General features: G+C 68.4%; 2 protein-coding genes across 3 annotated transcripts; one reads left to right on the top strand and one right to left on the bottom strand.

The window, feature by feature from the left end:
- Nucleotides 1–412: 412 nt before the first annotated feature.
- HMGCS2 (3-hydroxy-3-methylglutaryl-CoA synthase 2) lies at nucleotides 413–12,350 on the top strand. The gene is made up of 10 exons (XM_075002715.1): nucleotides 413–539; nucleotides 1,501–1,955; nucleotides 2,968–3,093; nucleotides 7,442–7,606; nucleotides 8,478–8,646; nucleotides 9,003–9,173; nucleotides 9,552–9,658; nucleotides 9,888–10,013; nucleotides 10,802–10,923; nucleotides 11,752–12,350. The coding sequence occupies exons 1-9, from the start codon at nucleotides 427–429 to the stop codon at nucleotides 10,906–10,908; spliced, it is 1,539 nt and encodes a 512-aa protein (XP_074858816.1). The 5' UTR covers nucleotides 413–426; the 3' UTR covers nucleotides 10,909–10,923; nucleotides 11,752–12,350.
- A 1,066-nt stretch (nucleotides 12,351–13,416) lies between these two features.
- Nucleotides 13,417–23,830, bottom strand: PHGDH (phosphoglycerate dehydrogenase). Of its 2 annotated transcripts, none has more exons than XM_075002606.1 (12): nucleotides 23,640–23,830; nucleotides 22,406–22,557; nucleotides 20,807–20,872; nucleotides 19,114–19,168; nucleotides 18,837–18,935; nucleotides 18,350–18,482; nucleotides 17,682–17,830; nucleotides 17,145–17,297; nucleotides 16,643–16,775; nucleotides 15,050–15,177; nucleotides 14,378–14,606; nucleotides 13,417–13,718 (listed from the first exon to the last, which is right to left on the bottom strand). In XM_075002606.1, the coding sequence occupies exons 1-12, from the start codon at nucleotides 23,775–23,777 to the stop codon at nucleotides 13,564–13,566; spliced, it is 1,590 nt and encodes a 529-aa protein (XP_074858707.1). In that variant the 5' UTR covers nucleotides 23,778–23,830; the 3' UTR covers nucleotides 13,417–13,563. The 2 variants fall into 2 exon arrangements, with proteins under 2 accessions (XP_074858707.1, XP_074858708.1); XM_075002607.1 differs by having other exon boundaries at nucleotides 22,522–22,557; nucleotides 23,640–23,777.
- Between the last annotated feature and the right edge of the window lie 1,057 nt (nucleotides 23,831–24,887).

Below are 24,887 nucleotides of genomic sequence, written 5' to 3'. Positions count from 1 at the left end.
TAGTGCATCCCCCCCGCCCCTCCCCCTGGTGCTGTGGGGAGCGCTGGGAAGGTGACAGGTGCAGGCTGTGACCTGCAGCGCTCCTGCCTCGCAGCGCAGGGTGGCCAGGCAGCAGGGGCAGGCCCCAGCACACGGGGCGAGGGCGACGGAGATGCAGCTCCGGGGACGGAGCCGAGTGGGGAGCAGGGCCCCACAGGCAGCAGCGGCGAAGGCAGCCCCAGGGCCGTGGGGAGAGGGTGCTGCTGTTCTGTCGTGTTGGCCAGTGTGCAGTGACCTTTGGTTGAGCAATGGTGCAGGCGCACACACATTGCCCTCCTGATAAGTGCAGGGTGGGACTTGGCCGGCCCTGCTGCAGGAGATCTATATAAGCGCTGGCCAGGCTGGGGCAGGGGGCTCCAGCTGCAACCTGCCCACTGGCCCACCACCATGTTCCGTCTCTTCGGTCCCACCAGGCGCGGCTTGCGGCTGAAGTGCATGCTGAAGCGCCAGGCACGGCCCCTTTGGCCGGTGCACCTCGCGGCCGCTGGGCCGCAGGCCAGGTGAGGGGCACTGTGGGGCGCGAGGCTGGGGGAGATGGGCGCGACCCAGCTGGCAGGCTCCCGGCGTGCTGGCAGTTGGGGCCCACCCAGCTCTGTGCCGGGAGGGGACCGGCGACCGCGGTCGGCGGCGTGGGGAGAAGGGCTGGTGCTGGGGGTGGTGAAGAGCAGGCTGTGCCGGGTGGGGACCGGCGACCGCGGTCGGCGGCGTGGGGAGAAGGGCTGGTGCTGGGGGTGGTGAAGAGCAGGCTGTGCCGGGTGGCGCCGGTGACGTGATGTGAACAGTCAGTAATTGGTGGCACCCGCTGCGCAGAGCTCGGGGCTGGGCCCAGTGGAGGCACTGGGAGCCTCTCCATTGTCCGGGGCCTGTGAATTGAGCCCGGTTGTACGCAGGGCCGGAGAGCCGGGGCAGCGGTAGGGAGCCATGCCCCACCCACTGGCCCAGAATGAGCCCACCCGGAGTCTGCCCATTTAGCACAGGCCTGGAGGGGTCCCTGGAGGGAGAAGTCCCTCGCCAGCTGTGGAGATGAGGGCCCAGGGCTGCAAAAAGCTGCCTCCTTCTCAGCTGAACAAGCACAGCTGCCGGCGATCGGCAGGGACCTGGAGCGACACCCACCCCTGGGGTGGCTCCGTCCAGGCGGCAGAGCAAAGCCGCCATGCTCCAGGCACGCACGCGGTGCGGCCAGTCGCTGCTGCTTTGCAGAGCTCTGCAGGGGGGCGTCTCTGAGCCGGCGGTGGAGTTAACCAGCTGCTGCCTGTGCTCTTGCCTGGCGCTGCGGCACGCGTGGGGTGAGGGAGTGCACACAGCTGTCCCCGCCGGCTCACGAGGGTGCGGCTGTCTCCTCTGGGGCCGGTGCCTGGCTTGGCCTGCGTGTGCCAGCCTGCAGCTGGCTGAGCCGCGGAGCGCCTGCCAGCCACTGCCGGCCCGCGTGGGGCAGCGCTCAGCTCTCGCCTCGTCTCCCAGCTCTTCCGCTGCCTCCGTGGAGCACTTGTCGCGGTCGGACTCGTGGCCGAAGGACGTGGGCATCCTGGCGCTGGAGGTTTACTTCCCCTCGCAGTACGTGGAGCAGGCGGAGCTGGAGAAGTACGACGGCGTGGAGGCCGGGAAGTACACGCTGGGCCTGGGCCAGAAGCAGATGGGCTTCTGCTCGGCCCACGAGGACATCAATTCCCTGTGCCTGACCGTGGTGCAGCGCCTGGTGGAGCGCGGCCACCTCTCCTGGGACGCCATCGGCCGCCTGGAGGTTGGCACGGAGACCATCATCGACAAGTCCAAGGCCGTCAAGACCGTCCTCATGCAGCTTTTCCAGGACTCGGGGAACACGGACGTCGAGGGCATCGACACCACCAACGCCTGCTATGGCGGCACGGCCTCCCTCTTCAACTCCGCCGACTGGGTGGAGTCCAGCTCCTGGGATGGTGAGTGGTGGCCAGCCTGGGCCGGGGCCGCCCAGGAGAGGGCAGCTCTCGGGGCAGGAGGGAACGGCTGCCCCACCCGCAGGCGGTGACTGGTGTCCTGACGGCAGCAGCGTTAAGACCATCGTGTGGGGCTGAGTTGGACCTGGCAGCGTGTTCCCTGGGCCGGCCCTTTCTGCTGGAGCTGCATTGTCTGGCCCAGGCCTGGTGCTCTGCCTGGCTTCCACTAGAGCAGCTCTGCGGGGAGCCCCTGGAGCGGCCCCTGGGCCTCACCGGGTGCAGCTGTTAAGCAGCTTCCTGGCGGGGAGGAGAGCAGCTCTGGGCGCAGTGCGGCTGCCTTGGCGCTGCGGGGAGAACGCGTGGGAGTTGGGCTGCACCAGAGCTAGCTACGCTCCCTGGGGGACCCTCCTCCTGGCCGGGGGACCCCCAGCAGGGCTTGCCGGCGCATCTGCTGCCTGGCTGTGCAGCAGCTGCTTCTATGTAGGATGTGGGAAGCGTCTGCAGAGATCAGAGGTCCATCCCCCTCTGGTGGAGGGGATGCCCTGGCCAGCCGCCTCCATGGGGCTCTTCCTTCCCCCACCACGAGCTTAGTCGCTGGGGTGAAGTAGATGCTAACAAAGCCGAACAGCTTTGAAATGGACTCAACTCTTCATCTCCCCATGGGTACCACTAGCTGGACTCCTGTGATGCTCTGGCTGCCTGGGTTCTCCGGCACCGCTCCAGCTTCCAGGCTGGACCACGCCTGACTTTGTAACAAGGGGGCAAACCAGGAAATGTATCCAGCCCCTTTTAGCCACTGGAGCGTCTGCCAGGTGGCGGAGGCGTGGCGAGGGAAAGGACACATGGCCAATCTGGTTCCCTTTGCAGGTCCCGAGGGGTGTCCCCGCCCCCCTTCCACGTGTGCAAACTCAGCGCCAGTGTAACGTTTGGTAGGGGGGTGGATGGAGATTTCAACGCGTCTGTGCCTGAGCCTTTGTGCGTATGTCTAACGTACTCTGTCCTTGTCCCCCCTCAGGGCGCTATGCGATGGTGGTCTGTGGAGACATTGCGGTCTATGCCACTGGCAATGCCCGGCCCACAGGAGGGGCAGGAGCTGTAGCAATGCTGGTTGGACCCAACGCCCCTCTGGCGCTGGAGAGAGGTTGGTACCATCAACAGAAGGACTCTGTCTGCCCTAGGAGTGTCTGGAGCTTGCCCAGAGCTGCCCTGGCTCTTGGGAATGGGCTGCTGGCTGGGAGCAGCACACACTGGAAAGGCCTGGTCCCTGGCCGTGCGTCCTGAAGCAGTGGGTGCTCCTGTGGAATTTGTGTTTTGGGCGGGGAAGGGACACGGGGCTCTGACCGAGGTGCCTGAGGCGAACAGGAGTGAGTCAGGGCTGCAGTTTTGGCCTGCTGCGCGCCCACCCAGCCCACCGCTCTCTCGGGGTCATTCGTGTTTAGACGCTTAAGACCCAAATTCTGGACTCCTGGATTTTTCCAAATCTTGGCCACCGAGCGTGTCTGAACAGAATATGGTGGAGCTCCGCATCCCAGCTGCCACCGTCAGCCTCTAGGGACGCCGAGGGGAGGGGTGCAAAGGAGGCCTTTGGGAAAAGAGGAGGGAACTTCTCCGGGGCTGTCATTTGCCATGTCTGCGGTCTGGCTGCTCTGCACGGTGTCTGCACCTCCAGGGACGAGACGTCTGGACTGGCATCCTCTGGCCCCAGAGCCTCCCTTAGGCTGGTCAGGGCACTGCGCCGTAGCCCTGCATCCACGGTGGGCAGCCTGCCCTTCTCTGATCTCTGATGTCCACTGCTGGCTTGTAGCATGTTAATTCCCACCCCACCAGGGCTGGCAGAGTTCCCCTCCCGGTCGGCAGGTGTTAGTGAGGCCATGTCATCCGGGGCCAGGAATCCCCTGCGGCACGTAGGGGGAACTGGCCCGTGAACTCCTCTGGGGCCAGCTCAGGGCCCTGAACCCAAGCAGGCGGGCACAGCCCTCCACAATCTTCCTGCTGCCCCGAGCACCTTCCTACCTCCCTTGGCTCTGTAGGTTCCTGCGGCTCTGGCCAGCTCTTCCTCGGGCCATTGTTGTTCTGGGGCAGCTTCTCAGCAGCTTCCTGGCAGGACCTTCTGTCCCTGGCCCGTTTGCTCCTCTAGCCCTGTGCTCTTCAACTCTTTTACCACCCGCCCCCTCCTCCCCCAGCAGCTGTGAGGCTGCCAAGCAAGGCTGGCTGGCAGCTCCTGCATTGACGCCTTGGTTGCCAGGGTCAACACACGCCATCTAAGATTGTCCAAAAGCTCACTGCAAAATGGCTGCATTGCCGCAGCCAGCGTTGGCCTCGTGCTCGGCTAAGCACAGAGCGAATGATGGATGCCCCAGCCGCAGCAATAGGGGCTGGAAGGTGACGCTCAGCGAAACGACACCTCGAATGTGAATTGGCCCGGCTGCATGGTGCTCAGAGTAGCCATGTTGGCTTTCACCAGTGGAGATGCTGGCCCTGTGTCTGTGCATTTCCAGCCAGCTAGCACAAGCGGGGTGCACCTTGCAGTGAGCACAAGGACCATGAAAGGAACAGAGCAGGGCAGGCAACTAAGGGTTGTGCTTGGAGGCACTAAATTTGGGAAAGCAACTACAGGGGTTTTGGAAGATCTTGACAAATTACCGGCTGCAGGCGCCATTGTCCCAGGCCCAGTAGATGTGTGGCTTGACCCTGCGCAATGACAAAGGAGTGGAAGTACACACAGCTCATGAGAGCTCCAGGGAAGCTGAGGTCTTTCATAATTTGGCCGGCAGGATTGGTGCAGGAATAGGCTGCTCTGGGTGTGAGACTCAGGCGTATCGCTGCGCAGTCCTGTCTTCCCTGTCACTGTCCAAGCTGGCCTGACCCGTGCAAGAAGCCGGCAATCTGTGAGCGTGGGAACCAGACTCCTTTCGCCCATGCACGGCTCAGGAAAACCGGCCCAGAGCTGGCAACGCAAAGCTACAGGAACCCAGACAGATTCACTGCCAGCAAACAATACGTGCCCTTGTGAGCGATGCAGCCCCGGCTCAGTGGGAGTGCCGGTTCACTGTCTCTGCAGCCCATCTCTGGGCCAGGAGCCCGGTGGCACTGTGTGTGTCTTCTCTGCCGAGGTCCAGTCTGGACGAGACGTCTCGGATGCATGGCCTCAGAGGACCTTGGGCCACCGGGGCCAGTGCTAAGGAGGAGCTCCCACTTGCTGACAGCCTGCAGGTCCTGAAGGTGCTCGCTGACCCGGCTGGAGCTGCTGGCATGGGCCCTGGGAGATGTTAACGTGCCCCTGACAAAGCACCGATGCTAAAGCCTGAGCTCCTCGCTTGCCCCCTATGGCTCTCACAAGCCACCTCTGGTCCTGCTCACGCAGCTGGTCACACCCCAGTCTTTGGAGTCGATTCACGGCTGAACACATCGCAGCCCAGTCACTGCTGGGCCGGGCTGCCATGTCTCTCGGGTGGTGACCTCGCCCCGAGCGCGAACACACTGCCCCTTCGATGCCAACGACTTCCAGCCCAGCCGCAGGCCCAGTGCTGAACGGGGGGTTGAGGGGCTGGAGAATCATTGTCCTGGCACTTCTGCCTCGACCGCGGGCACGTGGTCCCTCAGCCCCGGCTGTTCTCAGCTCTGAGCCGGATGGGCATCGAAAACTCAAGCCCTGGCAGCAGGAAAAGGAGGCTGCAGCCACGGAGCTTCTCTGGGCCGAGGCGGCGTTACAGGCCTGAACCGGCCTGTCTGCCTCCGTAGGAGCTGCCCCCAGGAGCGCCCCAGAGAATAAACAGCTTCCTCAGCCCTGAGCGCCAGCTGCCCTCCCCAGAGCCCAGCGCCAGGCGCTGCGCTGAGAACCACCACCATCCTGCTGTGCTGCCAGGACAAAGCCCGTGCAGGAGGGCTCCGAACCGGCCCGCTCTGCCCATCCCAGTCCTGCAGCTCCGGGCAGCCACTCCTCAGAGCAGATGGGGCAGCCCCACGGAGGCTGGAGCCAAGACCTGGGGTCCACCCAGGGCCTCCCCCGCTTGTGAAGGAGAGTCCTGAGCAAGCAGCCGCTGCCTCGGCTGGGGAAGGGATCCTCCCTCCCTCTTGGAACACGCTGCTGCCAGACCAGTGCTGGCCAAGCCGGCCCCGGCCCCGGCGGTTCTAGCGAGGCGCTGCGTGGTATGAGCCCCCCATTCCTGGGCGAGCTCACAGGGCTGCTCGCTGCGGCCCCACCACCTGCCCCGCACGCTCCGGGTTTGCGGCAGGACATGGGCCTGGAGCTGCGTCATCAGCATGGCTAGAAGGCCTCCTGCGCTGGTGGGAGAGGGGCAGCCCCCTGGGCCTCCCTGTGGCATTCCCCATGCTGCCGTCCCGCCCAGGGGTGCGCTATAGGGCTTAAACCCGGCCGGACACGCAAGGGACGGTGACAGTGACTGCACTGCTGGCTCTGAGCCTGGGGCTGGCAGGGACCCCCGGGGACTGGCTCCCTCCATCCGACTCAGCTTCTGCATGCAGCCCCAGGGGCGCTGCTCAGCCAGCTCCCGCACAGCGCTACCTGGCTGACGTGGCACTCGGCCTCCCCTGCAGCGCCAGCGTGGCCAGTGGGCTCCCCCATCTGCCTGCGCTCTGGGGCTGGCGGCCACGTGACCCGGCTGGGCCGCTCAGTCCACGGCGTCGGAGGCACCTGGATTCCTCGCCAGCCCCGCGCTCTGGCCGGGCAGCATCCGTGAGCGCTCTGCAGCTGGGCCCCCCCCTCAGCTGTGTGCACCTGTCTCCCCACTTGGCAGGCAGCAGCAGTGGTGTGTGCCTGAGCACGCAGCCATCAGCACCGCGGAAACACGCCTGGGACAGCACATCTCAGCCACATGAGATGCCATGAGCCCAACAGGCGTCCCGTGGGCTGTCTGGTCACGTTCACGGCCTCAGTCCTCACCAGCCCAGCCTCGGCCCAGGGCATCCGAGGGGAGCCAGAGCTCCGGACGAGGGCTGAGGCTGACAGCTTTGCTGCTCAGGCACAAGGGACCTCTCCACTCTAAGGGGAAACTTGCAGGGGGGTGGGAGGGGATGGGCTGGATCCAACTCCCCTGGGAACCTCAGGCCATCCCACCCGTTATCCCCTCGCCTCCCCCAGTGCCTGGCCTGTCTCCAGGACCTGCCTTGTCCAGTATCAGCCCAGCACGTACTGGATGTCCCCTCGGGAGGGAGGCTGAGCGACCTGGCTATTAGACCTGTCGCGTTACGCACAACTGGCGTGTGATCACCCTGCACATTCAGGCGGTACAAGAACCGAGCGGGGGTCCCAGGGAGGCCAGTGACGGTCGCTGCCTAGGAAAGCTCTCGCGTGGGTGGCAGCAGGAGGAGGAGGAGGCGGCAGCAAGTCGGCTTGTGAGTGTTCCGGCTGACAGGCCCGCAAAGGGCTGCAGTGCGTGTTGGGGGGCAGGTGGGGCTGGCCTGGGGAGGGGCTCCACTCCCCAGCTGCCTGCAACGCACAGTAGTGAGTCTCTTTTCTCTCCACCCAGGCGTCCGGGCAACCCACATGGAACATGCCTACGATTTCTACAAGCCAGACCTGGCTTCTGAGTACCCGGTGGTGGATGGGAAACTCTCTATTCAGTGCTACTTACAGGCCCTGGATCAATGCTATTCCGTCTTCCGCAAGAAAATCCAGAGCCAGTGGCAGAAAGGTACCGGCTCCATGAGTGTGGGGGGGGGGGCGCGTGCGCCCCACAGGTTAGAGACAAACCCGCCGGGATGGTCTAGGGTCCCTCGGCCCTGCCCAGTGCAGGGGCCGGGCCTAGAGGAGCTCTCCAGGTCCTTTCTGGTGGGGCGTTAGTCGTTCTGTGTCAGCTGGGTTACCGGCTCCTCTGTGGGACCCCACCGCCTTTCCCTCTGGGCTCTGTCCTTGCGGTGCCCCCCCCGCCCCCCCGCCGTAGGGCCTGTGGGCTTCTGGGTGAGAGGACAGAGGGCCCATAGAGCAGTGGCACCGGAGGGCTGGGGGTAAGAGGTGAGGACTCCACAAAGCTGTAACTTGTTGGCCTCTGCCCAGGCTGGTTGGCAAAGGGCAGAAGAGGGGTGTGGGGGAGGTGGCCAAGGCTGGGCTGGGGCCCCCCCGGCTGGGTGGGTGGACAGACAGCCCACTCAGCCTTGTGGGGGCCATTTCCTCCACTGGGGCGGTTCCACACGCCGCCTTTCCCTGCTGCGCCCCCTCCCGCTGGGGCTCTGTGCCCAGGGAGCTGGCCGCTGACCGGAGCCACGAGGCAGTCCCATCGGACACCGGTGTGTGTATGGCCACGTGCTGCACAGCCTGGAGCTGGGGGCATGCAGGGCCCAGGGAGCCCTTCCAGCTCCAGGGACCAGTCCCTTGTCAGGGTCACTGCTGCCGCAGGGTGGGCAACCCGGTGCCAGGCGAATACGTCTCCTCGCTTTGGGCACCCGTGGGGTCATCGATGTCTCCTTGTGCTACGGGACGGCTGGGGGGCTCTCCCGCTGCCCTGGGTGGGGCAGGGCTGGGGTCTGCCTTCACGGCCTGCTGACGGGCTCCCTGTTCTGTGGCAGTGGGGGTGGACAAGCCCTTCACCCTGGACGACTTCCAGTTCATGATCTTCCACACGCCCTTCTGCAAACTGGTGCAGAAGTCCGTGGGGCGGCTGCTGCTCAACGACTTCCTGGCGGCTCCCAACCCTGACACGCAGAGCGGCCTCTACAAAGGGCTGCAGGCCTTCAGGTGGGTGAGCGCTGCGGCACTGGGGCGGGAGTCTCTGGGCCGATCCGCCAGCGGGGGCGGCAGGAAGTGGGAGCTGGGGCCACACGGCGCTGGCATGTCCCCCACTGGGCCCGTGTGGGGTCAGGGGTCAGGGCCGGGTTGTTTCCCATGTCTGTCGCGAGCAGCGCCCAGCCTCCGATTAGCACTTCTCGTCTGCAGAGCAGCATGGAGCCGCGTTCTGCCCACGTCACGCCCGGGGGCCGCCCGCTTCGGGCTCACGGTCACCCCAGGGGGCTGGGTAGGGCAGGGCAGCTGGTGCGTTTTTGGACTGGTTTGAGGGCGGTTAACTCACTCCCATGGGAACCGCCTCCTCGCAGGGGGGTGAAGCTGGAAGACACCTACTCAGACAAGGAGGTGGAGAAGGCCTTTCAGAAAGCCAGCCTGGAGCTGTTCAACCAGAAAACCCAGCCCTCCCTGCTCCTGTCCTCACGCAACGGCAACATGTACGCCCCCTCGATGTACGGCTGCCTCGCCTCTCTCCTGGCACAGTGAGTCCTGGCCCCGCACCCCCCGTTCTGCCCAGCCCGCCTCCCAGGCCTTGGCCCTGCCACAGAGAAGGAGCCAAGGGCGCCCTCCTGCACTGAGCTGGCCAGCGGCTGGGGGCTGAGCCTGGGGTGGGGGCACGGCAAGGACTCCCGGGTTAGTGGGGCTTTGGGCAGCCTGCCTGTGCCTGGCCGTTTCTGGTCACTCCCAGTAACGTGCACTAAGATCTCCGATTCCCAGCCTGGCCCGGCTCAGAGCAGCTCACCTACAGCCCCCCAGCCCTGGGGTGTCAGCTTGCCAGGAGGTATGGGCAGCTCCCAGGCTTTGGGCTGGCCGGCCTTTGGCATGGACGCTCCAGCCTGACAGCTTGGTTTGAATTGCAGGCACTCGGCTCAGCAGCTGGCTGGCTCCAGGATCGGGGCCTTCTCCTATGGCTCGGGATTGGCGGCAAGCTTGTTTTCCATGCGCGTCGCGCAGGATGCAGCCCCAGGTGAGTCTCTTCCTCGGGCCCCCTCGCTCACTGGCTGCCGGCCTCCTGGGCAGCTCTGGGAAGTGCTACCCGTGGCACTGAATGGCGCTGCCATGTGGGGATGGAGGCAGAGGATGTGCCAGCGCTGGGCCTGCCCCGGCCCCCCGAGCTGGTGGGGTCGTGTCCGCAGGCTGCTGCTCCCCTGGCCCTGACCGCTCCCTCATTCACTGGGCGGGTCCTGCCTTGCCAGGCTCCCCCCTGGATAAGCTGGTCTCCAGCCTCTCTGACCTGCCGCTGCGCCTGGCTGCCCGGAAGCGCGTCCCCCCCGAGGAGTTTGCGGCGATCATGAAGCAGAGGGAGGAAACTCATCACCTGGGTGAGGGAGCGCGGGAACAGGGCCAGCGCCTCGTGCGGGCACCTCAGTCACAGCGCACACCCAGCGCCTCTCGCCGGGGGTGGGAGAGGAGGAGGGTGCAGGATCGGGCCCCTGGCACCAACCACTGGGGCGCCCCTGCTCTGGGGGTGTATCCGAGTGGGGTCTGCATGGCGGCCAGTCAGCAAACGCCCCCAGTGGCAGTTGGCATCCCAGCCACAGAGCCACACCCGGGCCGGTCGGAGAAGGGCAGGCCCCTGCCCAGCCTGCTGGTGTCTCGGTGTCCCGGGCAGGCCCCTTTGCTAACTCCCTGCCAGTGCACCCGTTCCGCGGGCCCCCAGTCTGGGGAAAGAAGGTCCCATCTCCCCCGCTGCACGGGACCCCTCTCCACCACCGCCGCCGAGCTGAGACCAGCCCAGCGTGGGAAGGGGTCCTCCCCTGCTGGGGCCCCTTGGAGCTCGGAGGGGCCGTGTCCCTTCCGGGTGTCTTTTCCGGGGGCGCCGCAGAGCTGGTCTGGCCAGGCCAGAGCCTTCGGGCTCCCCGTGGCACATGTGCAGGGCGGTGGCGGCAGCCCAGGCCTGGCGCTCGGGTGACCTGGGATCTTGTCCTAGCTGCTGCCTGCAGCTCCCGGTGCTGGCCTGACCTCAGGGTCAGACCTCCAGCAGCCACCCCCTCCCCCGGGTGCTGCAGAGACGTGTCGCGGGCTCGCCAGTTGCCAGGGGACCGCGCACCCCCCCCCCCCCGCTGCAGAGCCCGGGAGCAGCCCCCCTCAGCCCCGCTCCTCTCTGCAGTGAACCACTCGCCCCAGGGCTCCAAGGAGGACCTCTTCCCAGGCACCTGGTACCTGGAGCACGTGGATGACAAGCACCGCCGGCGCTACGCCAGGAGGCCGCTCTAGGGGCACAGGTGCCAGGTGGGTCTGACCCTCCCTGGGGCCTGGGATGGCAGGGCAGGGCGGGGAGGGGCTGCCTGCCTGTGCCCCTTCCCCCGGCTCTTGGGCAGAGCGGGCGCGTGGGGGATGCCCGCAGGGGAAGGGCAGTTCCGCTGGGCTCGGGGGCTCTGGGGCCAGCCAGCACCTGGGAGGAGGACTGGAACGGCTGGAGCCCTGGTCCAGCCTCCTGCTCGCACAGCAGCCAGAGCCCGGGGCTCGGAGGGTGTCAGACCCTCGGGCCAGGCAGGGCTGGTGCAGCCTCCCTGCTGGACGGGTCCCCTCCTGGCCTGCAGCCCGAGGCAGGCGGCTTGGCCCTGCTTCCTGAATCTGGTTACCCCCTAGCCAGCGCCCGCTCCAGTCCCGCCCGAGTCCGGCCATGGCCTTGGCAAGAGGCACAGAGGGGGACCGGCCCTGGGGCGCTGTGGGTTCTTCTCCCCGGCTGCACGCCTACGTCCAGGCCTCGGGGCGCTGACCCCTCGCTGTCATTGCTGGCTTTGGCTCCCCTGCTGCCTTGCTCAGTACGTGGAGCCTGGGCTCGGTCCCTCGAGTGCTGCCCAGCTGCAGGCGCCCTGGGGTCCCCCACCCTGCTGCAGGAGCGCCGCCGGGGCGAGGGGACTGGCAGGTTTCCCGAGGGGTTGGCTCCCCTCTGGTGGTGGCTGCTGCCAGCCAGGGCCTGCACTTACGGGCTGCTGCCCGGGTGGGGAGCTGGGAGCGCTACCCAGGCTGCCCTTCCTGTCCGAGCAAGCAGCCTGGCTGGCGGGGCCTGTAGGGACCAGCGCCCTCATCCAGCCCCTGGCTCTGTCCCTGCAGCCCTGAGGTGCCTGCCGAACCGCCGACGCAGAGGCAACGCGCCCCCCTCGCCCCGGCCGCAAACAGCAACGCAGAGACTTGGTGCACACCGGGCCAACGGACCCCGCAGCCCCGTGTGCCTGGCTGCGAGCCCCCGCCTGCCTTGTGGGGCTGGGCCTAGGCCGCTCCCTGCTGCCAGCCCTGGTTCCGTCCCCTCCCATCACGGTGACAGCCCCGGGGGGAGATGTGGGGTGGGAGGACTGGTGGCCCCTCCAGGAGACCTCCGGGGGGCTCACGCCGCAAGGGCGGGAGAGCAAAGGAACCTCCTCGGCCCCCAGCACATCACTGAGCAGCTCGTGGCTGAAATTCTCCTTTCCGCACTCCGGGCGAGAGCCCTTCCCCTCTGTTCCTCGGGGCTCCCCCCAGGGCCGGCCCTGGCCTGTGGACTGCGCTGTGGCCCAGGCGTTCCCTGGCCTATGCCGAAATAAAGCCAGTGTGCACGGCGGGGGTGAGCCCGGCACTCGGCTGCAGCTCTGCGAGCCCCGCTCACCCCGCTGCTTTGGCAGGGACGGCGCTGCGGAACCGGTCGGGGCAATAAACGTGCCGTGAAGCTGCAATGAGGGCGGTGCCCGGTTCCCGTGTGTGCGCCGGGCATGGCAGTCCCCGGGGTGTCATGGCCCTGGGGCAGGCTGCTCGCCCCCCAGCATTGGCAAGCTTGAGTCGTGTGCGTGAGCCTGGCCCCAGGGGCGCAGGGCTCTGCGCTGAGCAGCAGGATGGGGAAGCGGAATCGCTGGTGCTGGGGGGGTGCCTAGTGGTTAGACACGGCCTCTGAGTGCTGGTTAACTGCGCCCCATTGTGCAGCCGGAGACGCGGGAGTTGGGCTACTGCCGGCCGCGCCGCGCACGCTCTGGAAGACAGTGGGGCTAAGTGGCGGCTTCTGGGCTCTGCCAGCTGTGCGCGCTGGGCGTGCAGGGGAACGAACCTTCCTGCCTTGGCCGCTAGCACCGGGCGCTCCCTCTGGCCGCCCCGGCCTTGACAGGGCCTGGAACCAGCCAGCCAGCAGCACCAGCCAGAGCTCAGCCCCCGCCTGAGCAGCGCGTCCCACAGGCTGAGCAGCGGTGCCAGGGCTGGACTGGTGGCTGCAAGGCCTTGTTGCAGGGCAGCGGGAGGGGGCAGGGTCCTGTGCCAGGGGCTGAGCCCCTGCTGGCCACCCGGGGCCTGCGCCAGCAGGAAGGGAAGCTGCAGGGGCCCAGCACTCCAGCCCCAGGCAGGGAGGAGGAGGGGAAGCTGGGCGCCCCCCTGTCTGTGTGCTGGGGGGGATGTGTCAGCCGGCTGTGTGTTATGGGCCGGCCCTGGGGCGTTTCGGGAGGGAGCCTGGCACCTGGCAGAGGGCGGCTGCTGTAAGGAGACCCAGCCAGGAGGGGATGCCTGGGCGGCAGCTGCCCCTCATACAGCCCCACGGCTGGGGCATGGGCTGCGCTGGAGGGGTTCTGGGTACGCGTGAGCAGCTGGAGAGGGGCACCGAGCCCGTGGTGCCGTGGCAGGGCGGAGGGACCAGCCTCGCCCTGGCAGGCAGTGGTGACCTGGCTGGGGAATAGGAGCAAAGGCTTCCCAGCGGTGGCAAAACGCCTGCTTCCCCCACAGCCCCTGCGCCCTCCTGCCCCGAACAAACTCAGGCTCTCGCGCTCCTCTGCAGGCTGTATTGATGGTGCTGGTACAACCGCCCGTGCCCAGCCCCCATGAGCGCGGCTCTGCCCGGGGAGAGGGCCCGCTGGGCTCCGTCCTGGCCCAGCTGCGTGGGAGAGCAGCTCCCCCAGGAGCGGCTGCCTGGGGTTAGAGCGTGAGCTGGAAGGCCTCTGCCACGTGCTGCTTCACCTCCCCCAGGGCCACGCCAGCCGCCGAGAGCCCCAGGACGCTCCACACGCTCCCCCCCACAGGGCAGGAGCCGTGGTAGGAATGGAGCTCGGCCCCAGCCTTCCCCAGCAGCCCTGCAGAGAGAGAGAGAGCACAGAGCGCTCAGGCTGGGTGCCAGCCACACGCGCCCTGGGCTCGGCCCCCCGCTGACGGGCCCTGGGGAGGCAGGCGGAGGCTGGGGGTCCCGGTTGGGTTCCTTGTGGCTAGCCCAGGCTGTGGTAAGCAGACCCTCTGGGCTGCCAGGCCCCTCGTTTGTCCCACCCTGCTTCGGGCCCAAGGTGATTTAATGGCCAAGCAGCAGCTGGGCCCAGCCTGCCATCAGAAACCTTCACGCCCCCACCCTGGGTTGCCAGAGCCTGGCAGCCTCACGCCCTTGGGACAACTTCTCAGAACCCTGCCCCAGGCGCCCCCCCCAAATGACAACTGGGAACCCCCTGTAGCTCCCCAACCAAGTGGTCCTCCGGGAACACATGGGGCCCCAAGCAGGCTGGAGCCCGGCTGGGAGCAGGTGCATCCCAGGCTGCCCCTGCAGACCCCTGGTGTCCCACTTCTCAGAGCTGAGGGTTTTTCTGACCCGGGACTCCTGGGGGGGCAGCCCCTGCCCTGAGGCCCACAGCACACTGGCCCCAGAGGCGCAGCGGCGGCGAGAGGGGGAATCTCACCCCTCACTGAGGTGGGACATTCAGGGCCTGGCTGTCGGGTGGCACAGCCAGGCTGGGGGCTTCAGCCTCACCGAGCACTGCAGGCAGCGGGCTGGCATCAGCGGCTCCGGCTCTGTAGAGCAGCAGGGGGCCGGTGAGGGGAACCGGCTGCCGGAAGGTGGCTCCGTTGAGCTCCTGCAGGACGGGGGTGCTGCCTTGGACCGAGCCCACCAGCCTGGTGGAGGTCCCTGGCAAAGCGAGCTGCAGGAGGCTGGCACCCCTGTACGACTCCGGCACCATGGCGCTGTGCGTGGCTGTGAGCTGCAAGGGGGAGGAGAGATGACCGCTCAGCAGCCCCATGACAGCTATGGGGACCCTCCTCCTGGAGGCACGCCTATCCCCAGGTTAGAGCTGGGACTGAGCACTGGGAGGCAAAGGGACTTGACCAAGGCCTCCCAGTAAGTCTGTGGCAGCACAGAGAATTGAACCTGGCTCTCTGGCGCACTAGCCACTGGGCCATCCTTCCCCCTCAGCAGACCCCCAGCCAGTGCTACCCTGAGTTAGGGCGCAGGGCGAAGCCAGCGTGCCGATGCCGGTGGTCCTGCCTAGGTGTCAGGGGCACGAGGGTTGCCCTGCGGGGGGCAGGGGTGAGCTCAGGTGCCAGCAGGGGGCAGGAGAATTTGCCCCTGGCCAGGTGGCGCAGAAAGAGGCCTCCATGTGCACTGACTCCTGGCTCTGCAGCAGGGCCCCGGGCAGCCGCCTACCTGCACGCCAGCCTCCTGGGCCAGCAGCAGCCCGTTCACCAGGTTCACGTGCTTGTGCCCTGCTCCGTCCAGCAGGCCCGTCGCCACGGCAGGGCTCAGGTATGTCCCAGCCTTCTGCAGGGGCGCGCCTGGGGGGGGACAGGGGCTCAGGGCAGTGCTAGCTGACCCCCAGGGGCTGCGGGCCCCATCCCTGCCACAGGCACCTTCTAACACGAGTCCTCCGCCCATCAGCCTGGCCCAGCCCTGCGCGTCAGCAATGCCCACTCAGCTCCACAAGGGTGAGGAATGGACCGGCGCAGCCAGCGCCACAGGTCACTCGCTTCCACCGTGCGGGGTGACCAGGCTGGCGTGGGGGGGTGTGGCCTGAGCCTGGGCTGGCGGGGGGGGTGGGGTGACCAGGCTGGCGTGGGTGCGTGACCTGGGCCGGGTGGCGGGGGGCGCTGCGGGGGTGACCAGGCTGGCGTGGGTGCGGGGCCTGGGCCGGGTGGCGGGGGGCGCTGCGGGGGTGACCAGGCTGGCGTGGGTGCGGGGCCTGGGCCGGGTGGCGGGGGGCGCTGCGGGGGTGACCAGGCTGGCGTGGGTGCGGGGCCTGGGCCGGGTGGCGCTGCGGGGGTGACCAGGCTGGCGTGGGTGCGGGGCCTGGGCCAGGGGGGGCGCTGCGGGGGTGACCAGGCTGGCGTGGGTGCGGGGCCTGGGCCGGGTGGGTGGGGGGGCGCGCTGCAGGGGTGACCAGGCTGGCGTGGGTGCGGGGCCTGGGCCGGGTGGGGCGCTGCGGGGGTGACCAGGCTGGCATGGGTGTGGGGCCTGGGCCGGGGGGGGCAGGCTGGCGTGGGTGCGGGGCCTGGGCTGGGGGGGGGCAGTGCGGGGGCGACCAGGCTGGCGTGGGTGCGTGACCTGGGCCGGGTGGGCGGGGGGGGGGGGGCGCTGCGGGGGTGACCAGGCTGGCGTGGGGGCATGGCCTGGGCCGGGGGGGGCAGTGCGGGGGTGACCAGGCTGGCATGGGTGCGGGGCCTGGGCCGGGTGGGTGGGGGGGGCGCTGCGGGGGTGACCAGGCTGGCGTGGGGGCATGGCCTGGGCTGGGGGGGGCAGTGTGGGGGCGACCAGGCTGGCGTGGGTGCGGGGCCTGGGCCGGGTGGGCGGGGGGGGCGCTGCGGGGGTGACCAGGCTGGCGTGGGTGCGGGGCCTGGGCCGGGGGGGGCAGTGCGGGGGTGACCAGGCTGGCGTGGGTGCGGGGCCTGGGCGGGGGGGGGCGCTGCGGGGGTGACCAGGCTGGCATGGGTGAGGGGCCTGGGCCGGGGGGGGCAGGCTGGCGTGGGGGCATGGCCTGGGCCGGGGGGTGCGGGGTGACCAGGTTGGCCTCGGTGTGATCCCCAGCTCCAGCAGCTGGCCATGCAGCTTGAGTGCAGGGTGGACGTACACGGGCCGGCCCTGTGCCTTGTCATGCCTCCTCCAAGGCAGCCCCGGCCCTGCACAGCCCCGTCTGCGGTGCTGCGGGGTGAGCACAGGGGCATGGCCAGGGCAACGCTCTGCCCCGAGCTCCTGGAGGGCCCAGCTGAGCCAGCCCGTTCGCTGCCCCTAGCCCTGCCAACTCACCAAGCGTGGAGACCTGCACGCTCCCCTTCACCGGGCCGGCCAACGTCTGCAGCAGCAGGCCGAGGGCTTCCGCCAGGGCAATCCAGGGCTGGCAGTGAGGTTGCAGGGCACTGCTGAGTGCCTGGCTGTTCACCTGGGGGCACAGGGAGGGAGGAGGCTGGTGGGTGCGGACAGGACCACCCGCTGGCTCCTGGGAAGCGCCTCAGCTGCACGCTCCCAGCCCGTCACAGCAGGAGGGTTTAGCATCGCCCTAGTCACGCAGATGGGGAAACTGAGGCACCCAGCCAGGCCGTGACTCACCCAAGGTCACCCCACGCCAGGACTTGAGCGCAGATCTGCTGGAGCCCAGTCCTGGGTTGTAGCCACTAGGCCACCCAGCCTGAGCTGCAGAGCAGAGGCAGCAGGAGCTGCTCACGGCTGTCCAGGCAGGCCGCTCCCCGGGAGCCCTGCTGGGGCTGCACCCATCCCCACCCGCAGCCTGCGTGTCCCCTGCCTCACTCACCACACCAGCTGGGGCCTTGCCCTGTGCCAGGTCCACAAACTGGAGGGCGATTTCTCTGCCGCAACGGCTCTGGGCTTCCCGGGTGCTGGCACCCAGGTGGGGGCAGCTGATCACGTTGGGGTGGTTCACCAGGGCACGGTCCTGGGGCGGCTCCTGCAGACACAGCTTGTCCCATCAGCCCGAGCTGCTCCCCCCGGACGCAGGCCTGTCCAAAGGGGCACGGCAGCCAGGCACGGCCGAGAGGTGGGCGCAGCTCCTGGGCCGAGATTCAGTCCCACAGCCAGGGCCACCCAGCCCCCCTCCCCCCCCAGCATCGGACAGCTGATGGGGCGGGGGCAGGTGGTACCCAGCAGGAGGCAAGGGGCCCAGCATGGGGGCTCTCAGGGGTTCCGGCCCTGTGCCCTGCACGGGCTGGAGGAGGCTTCGCTCCTACGCCGAGGGCAGAGTTAAGGGTGAGTTGGGACCATTATGCGGTTTCTAGCGGTGCCATTTCTGAGGCCTCCCCAGAGCCCCATTTGCCCGGCCCCATTCACTTGCCTGAGTGAAGACATCCAAGGCAGCCCCCCCGCACTGGCCGGACTGCAATGCCCGCAGCAGCGCCCCCTCGTCCACAATGCCCCCGCGGGCACAGTTCACCACCTGCACCCCTGGCCGGCACTTGGCGAAGGTGCTGTCATTCAGTAACCCTGGGGAGCGGGACCGGGGAGGAGATGTGGGCAAGCCAGCTTGTCAGCCCTGCCCCTGCCCCTGCCCCCCGCCCTGCGAGGGCTGCCCCGGACCCCCAGCCCCCTCTCTCCGGCAAGGTCTGCCCCGGACCCCCTGCCCCCTCCGTCCGGCATGGGCTGCCCCGGACCCCCAGCCCCCTCCCTCCAGCATGGGCTGCCCCGGACCCCCTGCCCCCTCCGTCCGGCATGGGCTGCCCCGGACCCCTGGAATCCCAGTTACCTCTGGGAAGCAGGTCCTGGCTCCATACCCAAGGCAGGGGAGGCCCATCACAGCCCCGCCCGTGGCACTCGCACACCCCCGTCCGCTTAGGGTGCCCTGCTCCCAGGGCTGCCCCCCAGCTGCCAGGCATTCCCAGGTAGCCCGACTGACACAGAGAGAGGCAGCTCCCCTCCCTGGCTCCAGCTCTCCTGCTATGGGCCCCCTGCCAGCGGAGAGCAGCTGTGGAGCAGGCAGGGTGGCTCTGGGCTGGGACCCCCTACCCGTGGTGGAGGGCAGCAGTGGGGTGTGCACCGTGATGAAGTCACACAGGGGCCAGATCTGCTCCAAGGGCAGCTGCTGCACGCCGAAGGCAGCCGAGTCCTCGGGCGAGACGATGGGATCGTAGCCTATGGTCTAAGCACAGCCAGAGCCGCTCACAGCCCCAGCCCTCTGCTCCCGGGCGCAGCACGGAACAAGGGGCTGGGGCAGGGCCCCATCTGTGCGCTGGCGAAGGAGGAGCTACCAATGCCCAGCTGCTCCCTAGTAGGGCCAGCCTCTGCCCTCCCCGCTGCTCGGGCCCCTTTCCTGCTGGGCCAGGCTGGGGCGCAAGAGACGCCCATGGGCCCTGAGGCTCCACAGCAGACCCCCAGCACGCCTAAGGGCTGCAGCCGCCTGAAGCAGCTTAACCCCCTGCTCCCCATGCCTGGGTATGCTGGGGGACAGAGCTCCCAGGCAACTGACTCCCCCCACTTCCCTTCCCTTCCCTACCTTCATCCCGAAGGCCTGCATCCTGGTGGCCACCTCGCGCCCAATGCGGCCCAGGCCCAGGATGCCCAGGGTTTTCCCATGCAGTTCCATTCCCAGGAACTAGAGTGGAGGGCAGACAAGGCTGTGAGCACCAGCTGCCAGGCAGCCCCTGGCGCCACTGCGGAGCGGAGGGCAGGCAGGGCCGTGGGCGCCGCCGCGGAGCGGAGGGCAGGCAGGGCCGTGGGCTCCGGCTGTCAGCAGCCCCCGGTGCCGCATGCAGGTGGCCCTGGACTCTCACCTTCTTGCGGTCCCATTTCCTGTCTTTCATGGAGGCGGCTGCTTGCGGGATTTGCCTGGAACACCAACAGCCTTGCAGTCAGCAGAGCCTCTGGCTGAGCCCCTCGGGGCTGCCCCATCCCCATGCAGCAGCCAGCACCTCTGGGGCCTGGCAGGGGCGCCCCTGGCCTCAGTGCCCTCGGCCTGGGACATACTCACGGGGAGGTCAGTGCCCTGCACAGATTGGGCAGGGGGGCTGTGTGGGCAGGGGAGGGGCACTGCCAGCACTGGGGGTGAGGGGCCCTGGAGAGGGGGCCCCGTGTGGGTGGGGGAGGGTCACTGCTGGCACTGGGGGGCAGTGCCCCAGGGGCTCTATGTGGATGGGAGAGAGGGGCTTTGGCTGGGAGGTCAGATGCAGCACCGGGGATGGTGGGTTCAGTGCTGGGGGATGGCGGGTTCAGCACTGGGGGGTTGGTGGGTTTGTTGGCGGGTTCAGCGCTGGGGGGTTGGTGGGTTTGTTGGCGAGTTTAGTGCTGAGGGGGTTGGTGGGTTTGTTGGCGGGTTCAGCGCCAGGGGGTTGGTGGGTTTGTTGGCGGGTTCAGTGCCGGGAATGGAGAGTTTAGTGCTGGGGGGTTGGTGGGTTTGTTGGCGAGTTTAGTGCTGGGGGGGTTGGTGGGTTTGTTGGCGGGTTCAGCGCCAGGGGGTTGGTGGGTTTGTTGGCGGGTTCAGTGCCAGGAATGGAGAGTTTAGTGCTGGGGGGTTGGTGGGTTTGTTGGCGAGTTTAGTGCTGGGGGGGTTGGTGGGTTTGTTGGCGGGTTCAGCGCCAGGGGGTTGGTGGGTTTGTTGGCGGGTTCAGTGCCGGGAATGGCAAGTTTAGTGCTGGGGGGTTGGTGGGTTTGTTGGCGGGTTCAGCGCTGGGGGTTTGGTGGGTTTGTTGGCGAGTTTAGTGCTGGGGGGTTTGGTGGGTTTGTTGGCAGGTTCAGTGCTGGGGGGGTTGGTGGGTTTGTTGGCGGGTTCAGCGCCAGGGGGTTGGTGGGTTTGTTGGCGGGTTCAGCGCCGGGAATGGCGAGTTTAGTGCTGGGGGGTTGGTGGGTTTGTTGGCGAGTTTAGTGCTGGGGGGTTGGTGGGTTTGTTGGCGGGTTCAGCGCCAGGGGGTTGGTGGGTTTGTTGGCGGGTTCAGCGCCGGGAATGGCGAGTTTAGTGCTGGGGGGTTGGTGGGTTTGTTGGCGGGTTCAGCGCCGGGAATGGCGAGTTTAGTGCTGGGGGGTTGGTGGGTTTGTTGGCGGGTTCAGTGCCGGGAATGGCGAGTTTAGTGCTGGGGGGTTGGTGGGTTTGTTGGCGGGTTCAGCGCTGGGGGCAGCGTGAGCTCTGCAGGCCTTGCAGAAGGGCTCCAAGCCCAGTGCCAGCAGCAGTGCAGGGCCATGGGGCACAGGCAGCTGGGAGCAGCAGCTGGTGGAAGTCGGGGGGCTCTGCGCAGGGTGGTGGCCAGTACCAGGGGATGGGTGGGAGCCTGTGTGGGGGGCACTGGGGGATGAGGCTATGGGTCAGTGGCGGGGCTGGGGCCTTGGCTTTAGGCTGGGACAGGTCAGAGCTGGAGGCCCTGGCAAGGGGGCCGTGGGGAGCTGGATGCTGAGAGCAGGGGCCTGGGCACACGCAGGATGCCTGGGGCAGAGCGCAGAGGAGCTGGGGCAGCCAGGTGGGGCAGGCGTGCTCACCTGGCCAGGCTCAGGATCATCCCGCAGGTGAGCTCGGCTGCACTCAGGCTGTTCCCAGTGGGCGTGCTGAGGGCAGAGGGCACTGGGGTTAGCACAGACTCCAGGCACAGGGGAGCCCTGCGGAGCTCTGGGAGCGAGTGCTCCTTGCAGCCACCTTCTCAGAGCTCTGCCATCTGGCAGGACCCCCCGCCCAGCTCCCCGGGGCTGCTGCTAGCCCGCCTGTGCCACACCAGCGCCCCGGCTGGGCTGTTCTGAGCTGGCTGCAGGGACTCTGCCTTCTCTCCATGGCAGGGCCCACGGCACAGACCCAGAGCTGCTTCGCTGGCCCCGTCTGCTGCTGGCGCGTCAGCCTGCAACTTGGAGCCTGCTGCTCTGGGCCTCCTTCAGCCACGCTGCTCCCGCTGCCTCCCAGCCAGCCAGGGGAGGGGCTGGGGTGATTCCATGCCCCTCCTGCAGTAGCTGTGTTTCCCCTGCTGCAGCTCAAAATGCGCCCCCCCTGCCCAGCCTCTGCCCCCCTGGGAGCAGACCCCCACCCAGGCTCTGCCCTCCCAGCAGCAGTCCCCCCCACCCAACCTGCAGCCCCCAGGAACAGCCCCCCGGCCCAGCCTGAAGCCCCTGGGAGCAGGGATGTGAGCAGCCCCCCACACCCAGCTTCGGCCCCTGGGAGCAGCCCCCAACCGGCCAGCCTCTGCCCTCAGAGGCACCCCCCCCCAGCCCAGCCTGCAGCCCCTGGAGAAGCACCTCCTGGGGAGCAGCACCCCTGGCCCAGCCTGTGTGCTCAGGAGTGCCCCCCTGCTGGCTGCACCCCCTGTGATGGGCTCCTGGGGGACCCACGCAGCCTGTTCACACGAGGGGATCTGCCCCACAGGAGTTAAGTGAATAACAGACCTGCCGGCTTCGTGGCTAACACAAGAACCCCAGAAGAACCAAATGGTGTGTTTGACTCAAAAACAACCCAATCGTTCAATTCGAAAGGGTCTGTTGAGGCTTCGCTTTGCCGTGCTCCAGCCGGACGTGGAGCTCGTTTCCGACAGGGAGCGGAAGGCTTCTCCGGGGAAGCATTTTGGAATTTTCTCTCCATTGCTGGCTGAATGCAGTTGGTCAGACTGCATTATTTCCGCAAAAACTGTAAGTACAGCAAAGCTTGCGTGGCTCTAGTGGGGACATCCCGGCACGCCGTCGGTGCCCAGTGCACCTGCCAACCCTCCGGGACCTGGTCTTATGCCTGGTTAACCCTCCAGGACCTGGTTCCCCACCTGCTTAACCCTCTGGGACCTGGCTGCGTGCCTGCCAACCCTCCGGGACCTGGTCCCCCGCCCGCTTCACCCTGCAGGACCTGGTCCTGTACCAGCAAATCCCTCCCCCAAGTCCTGGCCCCCTTCCTAAGGAGTGGGGTGGCAGGAGAGGCCCACACACCCACCCCCACAGGTGTGCACCCTGGCCCTGCACAGATGCCTGCTGTATGTGGGTGTGGGTGCAGCAAGTGCTGACCTCGGTCCCCCAGCATCCACCTATTGCCAGGCCTCACGCAGCAGGGCCAGTGCAGCCGTGGGGGGCGGGGAAAGTAGCAGCTCTGCCCTGGGGCCAGACGGCTCTTACTTCAGCACCAGGATGCCCTTCCGCGTGGCTGCCTCCACGTCCACATTGTCCACACCGGTGCCGGCCCGCCCGATCACCCGCAGCCTCCCCGCCGCCTCGATGACCTCTGCCGTCACCTTGGTAGCCGAGCGGACGATGAGCCCATCGCAGTCCTGGGGTGGCGAGAACCGATGGGATGGGGCGGTCAGAGCTCGCCTGCCCCACGCCAGCTGGAGGGTACGGCCACTGGGGCCCTCAGCCGGCGTGCCGGCCCGGCTGCAAAGCAACGGCAGCCTTGGCCCTGGGCAGCCGGGCTCTGCCCCCAGGGTTGGCTGGGGCCATGGGGTGCTGCCTGGAAGCACCGGGGCTGCCTCCGCAGGCCATGACCCGCCCCCCACCCCCCGGGGGTAGCTCCCCCTCCTCCACCCCACCCCCTCCCCGCCCATGCCAGCTGGAGGTGGGGGGCCGGGGTGCTGGCTGCGGCGGGCTGGGGAACGGGGCTCCCCAGAGGAGCCTGGACCCGATCCCACCCTGCAGCGGGGCCGGGCTCCGGGCTCAGCTCCTGCCCCTCCCGGCCGCGCAGCGCAGCGCAGCGCAAGCGGCCGCCACTCTTGCATCAGGCGCGAGCCGGCGGGGCATGGGCTGGTGCCCAGGAGAGCAGCGCCGCCCCCCTCGCCCTGCCTGCGCCCCCCGGGAGCAGCCCCCGCCCCCCTCGCCTGCGCCCCCCGGGAGCAGCTCCCCCCGCCCTGCCTGCGCCCCCGGGAGCAGCTCCCCCCGCCCCCCTCGCTTGCGCCCCCCGGGAACAGACCCCCGCCCCCCTCGCTTGCGCCCCCCGGGAGCAGACCCCCGCCCCCCTCGCTTGCGCCCCCCGGGAGCAGCTCCCCCCGCCCCGCCTGCGCCCCCGGGAGCAGCCCCGCCCCCCTCGCTTGCAGCTCCCGCCACCCCCGCCTGCGTCCCACGGGAGCAGACCCCTCCCGCCTCCCCTGCCCCCCCGCCTGCGCTCCCGGGAACGGACCCCCGTCTCACCGTCCCCCTCGCCTGCGCCCCCCGGGAGCAGCCCCGCCTGCCCTGCCTGAGCCCCCGGGAACAGACCCCCGTCCCCCCGCCCTGCCTGCGCCCCCCCCAGAGCAGCCCCGCCCCCTCCCCGCACCTCCCGGGAGCAGCCCCCCCACCTTCCCCCCTCCTGCGCCAGCCGGGAGCAGCGCCCCCCGCACAGGCTGCGCCCCCGGCTGGGGCCCCCCCGAGCAGCGCCCACCCGGATCTCGGCCAGCAGCTGCTCGTGGCTCAGGCCGGGCAGCTCCAGCGCCCGGATGCCGGCGGCCCGCAGCAGCTGCCCGCAGCAGGGGTCCAGGCTGTCGCTGAGCAGCACCTTGCCCAGCCCGGCGGAGGCCATGGGGCGCGGGAGCGGCCAGCGGGGCTCTGCGGGGCCGCCCGCCTGCGGGCTGGGCGGCTAGCGGGCTGCGCGCCGCTCATTGGCTCCCTGGGCCGCACATCCGCCGAGTCCCGCCCCCAGCCCCCCGCTGCAACTTTCTCGGCTCCGCCCCCCTTCTCCCCCCAGGACCCTTCCCTTTCCCCCGGCGCGCAGCCTGCGGCAGGAGGGCGGCAGCGACCATGGGCTGGCTCCCGGAGCGCCCAGCCCACAGCTCAGCTCCAGACCCTGGGTGGGTCTCAGCGCAAAGTGGGGTTCCCTGCTCCCCCACAGGCCCAGGGCCTGTAGGGAGTGCCCGTGGCAGGGCCACTGCCCGGGGGCTGTGGGAGTGTTACTGGCTGAGCCCTGCTCCCAGGGAGCTTCCCAGGACTGGCTTCCCTGGCTGAAAACCAGCCCCTGCACAGCAGCGGGGTTCAAGCCCCAGCAGGCACTGGGCTGATGCAATGCTCCTCCTGGGGGGGCAGCTTCCCACTAGCCAGCCCCTCCCCTCCACCTGCGGCACACCCCTCACCTGCCCGTTCTTGCCGAGCGAGTGGGAAAGCCGCCTGGGAGAGGGGAATGCTCTGACAGCCGGTGCCCAGGGCCAGATTCTGTCGGGGGGGTGCCTGGGTGGAGCTGAGGTCGGGGTCCCTGTGGATTAGCAGCCAGTGTCCCTCTCACGGCTGAGCGTTTCTAGGGGTGGTTGGACGTCCTCCTCTGCTTCCCAGGGGCCAGAGCAGGTTCCCAAAGCTCCTTTCTCCTCCACACCCGTCGCCAGGCTCAGCCCCTGGCGCGTGTGACCAGGGCACATGCTGGGAGTGGTGAGAAGACATCCCCAGGACAGGCGCATTGTCCGCCGTCCCTGCCATTGCAAAGGGAGCACTGGCCGGGGGAGTTGCTGCCTTCCAGAGAAGAATCCACACGATTCGTCCTCCCACCCACCACTGCTCACCACTGGCCCTTGGCCACTTCTGTTTCCCTGCACGAGCCTCTTCGACTGGGCAGGGCGCGCATGTCCAGCCAGTCACGCCCAGCAACCGCGCTGGGAAATACAAAGTCCCCTTTGATAGCTCCAGGCCAGGAGCTTCCCTATGG

The sequence above is a fragment of the Carettochelys insculpta genome, chromosome 9, assembly GCF_033958435.1.
Source record: "Carettochelys insculpta isolate YL-2023 chromosome 9, ASM3395843v1, whole genome shotgun sequence".
In the NCBI taxonomy this organism is placed as follows: domain Eukaryota; kingdom Metazoa; phylum Chordata; order Testudines; family Carettochelyidae; genus Carettochelys; species Carettochelys insculpta.
The sequence above is the reverse complement of the archived record's forward strand: the minus strand, read 5'-3'. Positions and strand labels throughout refer to the sequence as shown.